The 5,275-nt window shown below is 48.1% G+C and overlaps 1 protein-coding gene across 1 annotated transcript; it reads right to left on the reverse strand.

Moving 5' to 3' along the window:
* Positions 1 to 220: 220 nt before the first annotated feature.
* LOC106813943 lies at positions 221 to 4,844 on the reverse strand. Its single transcript, XM_014818189.1, has 3 exons — positions 4,551 to 4,844; positions 1,153 to 1,500; positions 221 to 321 (listed from the first exon to the last, which is right to left on the reverse strand). Exons 1-3 carry the CDS (start codon positions 4,669 to 4,671, stop codon positions 221 to 223), a joined length of 570 nt encoding a protein of 189 aa, XP_014673675.1. The 5' UTR covers positions 4,672 to 4,844.
* Between the last annotated feature and the right edge of the window lie 431 nt (positions 4,845 to 5,275).

The raw sequence follows: 5,275 nt of genomic DNA on the forward strand, positions 1-5,275 counted from the left end.
ACACACACACACACACACACACACACACACACGCGCGCACGCACGCACGCACGCACGCACTACTCAGCAGTACTCACGCACGCATGCATCTGATATATATACCGATATGCGCTCGTAAATTACTGGAGCCATACAGTTGGTTCGATAATATTGTTCACAAGCTGCAAAGGCTTCCGGTTACAAGGCTATTATTAAGTCAATCATCTTTCCCAATTTCCCATCATGCAGCACGCATCGAGCCGCGGCGGCGCGCCCTGGCGACGAGTCTGGGCAACGCGAGCGGCGAGGTTCCGAAGAGTAAAGCGAGCGAGAGGGTGCCACCTGGTGGCAGCACGCGTGAACGCGTGACTTCTCGGATTGCGCCGTCTAGCGGCGAGGCAGCGAATCAGCGAAATAGTAGTGTAAAGTATGGTTTGCAGATGGTAGAAATAGTAGTTGTGTTTAGAAATGTCGTGACAAGTGGTTGCATAATGGGTTAGTCAGCGGCAGCGCGTTTCATGTAGTATGGATGATGGAGATGAGAAACGGTTGAGAGGGAGTTGTTGTACATGTGGGCAGCGGGTGTGGTTGTCCGGGCGCGCGCGACGTCCTTTGTTATCTAGAAATGTATAAAGGGAAGGTTCTTGGTTGGGAGTTAAAGGTGGGACGTAAGTGTGCGAGGCACGCGGTTACGTGCCTCTGTGCGCGCGCATGTGGGTTTAGAAACAATATAGTATTTGCTGAACACAACTGCGTGGAGCTTGGAGTTTGGAGTTTCATTATTCATTGCTAAAACGAATCTACATTTAAACGGGTAACGTCATCGCTTCGTCGTTACATTTTGATGCCGTCAACAGTTCGAACCGGGTTTGCGGACAAAACGCAAAAGGCTACAAACAATTCACGAGCCACGTAGACACGGAAGATAACTGGAGAAGGAAGAAGAGAAGCTGGAAGAAAGAAGAACGACGGAGGAAGAAAGGGAGAGACGGAAGGAAAGAAGGCAATGCCGAGACGCCGAAACAGACAGATGCCGTGAAAGCCACGGAAGCCGAGAGACAAAGCTAAAAGAAAGAAGAGAAAGATATAATGCCGTGGTAGGTGATGCATTTTTTACTGTATATTTTCCTAGTATAAATTTTGCTGTGCTAAAGCTGTTTACTGTCGCCTGACGGCTGCGGTCGACGTCGACGCGCGCGTCACAGCCGGCGGCGCGCGCGATCGCGCGGCTGCGGCTCAGGAACGCCGGCCAACTCGGCCAGCGGCGGTGGTCGTTGCTGAAGACGGCGATGCCGCTCCAGTCGCACGCGTGCATGTCGGCGAGCAGGCGCGCCGCGTTGGCCAAGACGTCGGAGGCGATCGTGGCGCCGTGGGCGATGGTGCGGCGCTTGCGCGCGAGCCACGGGTCGAAGTCGTGTGCGCGGAATTCGGGGAAGACGACCATCGGCTCGAAGAAGTACATGACATCCGGGTGGTTGTTGAATATCTCACCGACTAGCGAAGAGCCGCTGCGGTGGTAACCTGCGCGTGAGAGAGAATACGTTAATAAAGAGAGAGATAGAGAGAAACAGCGAGAGAGCGAGAGAGAGAGCGAGATAGAGAGAGAGAGGAAGAGCGAGAGAAGAGAGAGAGAGAGAGAGAGAGGAGAGAGAGAGAGGAGAGGAGAGAGGAGAGAGAGCGAGGAGGACAGGAGAGAGAGAAAGAGAGGAAGGCGAGAGAAAGAGAGGGGGAAAGACAAGAGAGGGGAGAGAGTGAAAGAGAAGGGAGAGAGAGCGGGAGAGAGAAGAGAGAGGGAGAGAGGGGCGAGAGAAAGAGAGGGGGGAGAGAAAAGAGAAGGGGAGAGATAAAGAGAGGGAGAGATAAAGAGAGACGGAGAGAGAGAGAGAGAGAGAGAGCGGGAGAGAGATTACGTTATTAGAGAAAGAGAGAGAGAGAGAGAGAGAGAGAGAGAGAGAGAGAGAGAGAGAGAGAGAGAGAGAGAGAGAGAGAGAGAGAGAGAGAATACGTTAGAGTTAATAAAGCCATCCGTGCGTGCAGGGGAGCGAGAAAATGCATATATACAGACTGAGGGAGAAGGATGAAGGAATGGAGCAAGGAAGGGAGATTGGGGGACTGGGAGAGGAGAGAGGGGTATGAGACAGCACGTAAGTTGTTCTGTGCGTGCTTAAGGGGGAGGGGTAGAGAGGAGACAGACAGACAGATAAATAGATGGATGAATCGACGGATTGATGGCTGCATAGACAGAGGGAAGAGAGGGAGAAATAGTGCAAGAGTTAGTGTAGCCAGACCTGGGAAGCGTTTCCGTTTCCTGCGCAACAGGCAACATGGTTTCCGGATTGGCGTATACTCCCACTGACCTGGCGAATTCTGGTGCCGATTGGGCGGGTGCATATCGATTTCTAGTAAATATCACTCGCATCACCTGTCGGCTGTCACACGTTATATGTTTAGCTTATACGAAAGCAAATTTGACTGCCTCGCGACCCAGCCCAGTTTCCTGCGGTATTGTTTGTCCGGCTACTTTAACTGCTTATTTAAAGTATGTTGACCTGTTTAACTGTTTACTTGTTTTATTACTTAAACAAGACATAATTTAGGATTGGCTTGACCACAGGCACTTGGAACGTCTCAATAATAAAAAGGTAAATAAACACGAAATGTATTTACTACCAAAGTCTTAATGTTTCTCTACTTTATGTCGCGTATTATTGCCGATAATTACCCGTTAATGCCGGTCAAATGCTCAACTGCACCATACAAGTACACCGCACACCCGCCCTGTGCACAAACAACATGAATAACAAGCTTCACCAAAGTGCGCGTCCCCTTTCAGTGCGCAACCCTATGTGCGAACAACCGGTGTTTCTGCAGTAGCACGATCATGACAACGAGCACCCACGCGCCACCCACAGTAGCACGGCACCACCACCAGAGCTGTATTATTCTTGTTGTTGGGGCACACGGCGTGCGTGTGGTATACTTGTATGGTGCAGATGAACATTTGACCGACATTTACAGGTAATTATCGGCAATAATAGGCGACATAGAGTAGAGAAACATTATGACTTTGGTAGTAAATACATTTCGTGTTTATTTATCTTTTTTTTTATTGAGACGTTCCAAGTTCCTGTGGGCTTGACGCACGTCAACTACTGCGCAGAATATGCAGTGCAATTGTCACGTTCTGATATTCCATAAACTAGCAGCAGATGGGTATGTAGTGGATGCCGTGATATATATCGCTGAATTATTTAATGTAAATTAATGACGATGAATAAATTTCGGAGTAGAAATTGTAGAATTGATGCACCCCATCAATAACCGTCTTTATCAGTTTCAGTTTTTTTTACCGTTAACAACCAATCAATCCAAACATTCTGATTCAATTTTTCTTTGCGTATTGACGATCGCGTGCATGCATACGAGGTTACATTACGACTTGATAGTTATTCAACACCAACACAACATACACAACCAGTCGTCTGTGATCATTCACATCGCTGCTCTACTGCTGCGAATACGTGTGCGATGACTGACGTTATTAACTGCGATCGCGAATTCTTCGAGCAATTAAATTGCCGGCAACGATAACTCACACGGCGTTATGTTACAGAAAAACTTCGCAGCCGATCAGCGAAGAAACAGACGTTACTAACGATGCCCGCGTGACGTCACGAGGGTGGGGGGGTACTGTATACGCCATATTTTTCGCGTAGGCTACAGATATTTTCGCGAATTCAGACTTGACGGAAAATTTCGCGGTCGGTGAATTATGAATTATTCGATATTATTCGGTATGAATTATTCGCGTGTTGTTATTTTCGCGGTCGGGGACGCGTTCGCGAAATTCGCGTAAATTAAACCACCGCGAAATATACAGCTTATACGGTATTCGATTTATGTCTCGTCTTGACGACTGTACGTTGTCTGGTCTTTGTTAGCTGGGCCCCCATTTTCTCTAGAACTATAGCCCCTGTGGCCGAGCGAAGGGCTCTAGTTCTCGAGCTAGGCCCCCGTGTGTTTGTTGTCTATCGACTTGATGTCAGGTGTTTACGCACGTTGTCTGCTTGCATCATTGCGCATGATGCTATGGTCAAGATGTATTAATCATTTATCATCACCGATCTATTCATGCAACCCTGTTAATATTACATTCACACGCAATGTTTCGATTCGATCCAGCTTGTCCTGGTCGCTCGCCCTGGTCGTCCTGGTCGCTCGCCAAGAAGGCGGTTGCTCATACAACGCGGGTTCATTGCAATGCTAGCAATGCATTCAGGGTTGTATGGAGGTCACAGCTTTGTGTGACCGCAGCTCTTGCAATGTTTGTTACTGTCGCTGCTGCGTCGATACAAGATGGATTATATATAATCAGGAATACATGACCAGAGAGTCTTCATCTCCTTCTGTAATCAGGAGCACATAAGTCCCGGGTTTTATGTGCTTTTGATATATAAAACATGACAATATTATGTTCCATAGAATATCATGTCGTTTAGTGATGTTTTTGCACGTATACATATAATAAGCATATTATATAAACCGAATGAATGTGTTTCGCATGTACTTACTGACAATGATGAGAAAGGTCTGGTTCTTGGCATCCACCTCTTTCATGTCTTCACCGGTATCGCCCGTCACTCTCCCAGCGTCTTTCGCCGCCGCCACCGACGCCGTGACGTTAGTTTCCATGCTGTCGCTACTGTAACGACGATGATGACGTTACCCGTTTAAATGCAGATTCGTTGTAGCGATGAATAATAAAACTCCAAACTCCAAGCAGTTGTGTTCAGCAAATAGTATATTGTTTCTCAACCCACATGCGCTCGCACAAAGGCACGCAACCGCGTGCCTCGCACACTCACGTCCCACCCTCACTCATCCCACCCTCACTCACAACCAAGAACCTTCCCTTTATACATTTCTAGATAACAAAGGACGTCGCGCGCGCCCGGACAACCACACCCGCTGCCCACATGTACAACAACTCCCTCTTAACCGTTTCTCATCTCCATCATCCATACTACATCAAACGCGCTGCCGCTGACTAACCCATTATGCAACCACTTCTCGCGACATTTCTAAACACAACTACTATTTCTACCATCTGCAAACCATACTTTACATTACCTTCAAGATGTGAAGCCGTGATTCCGTATTGCATAGGTGAGACAGTGATGATGCACGTGTATGCGTGTGTTTATACATAGACACGTCGTGCAGTAGTGGCGGAGGGGAGGGATGGATTAGAGAATATCATCGACTGCCGCTATCGTTTCAGGTTCGCGCGTCTGTC

Source organism: Priapulus caudatus, unplaced genomic scaffold (assembly GCF_000485595.1).
Source record: "Priapulus caudatus unplaced genomic scaffold, Priapulus_caudatus-5.0.1 Scaffold847, whole genome shotgun sequence".
NCBI classification, from domain to species: Eukaryota; Metazoa; Priapulida; class Priapulimorpha; order Priapulimorphida; family Priapulidae; genus Priapulus; species Priapulus caudatus.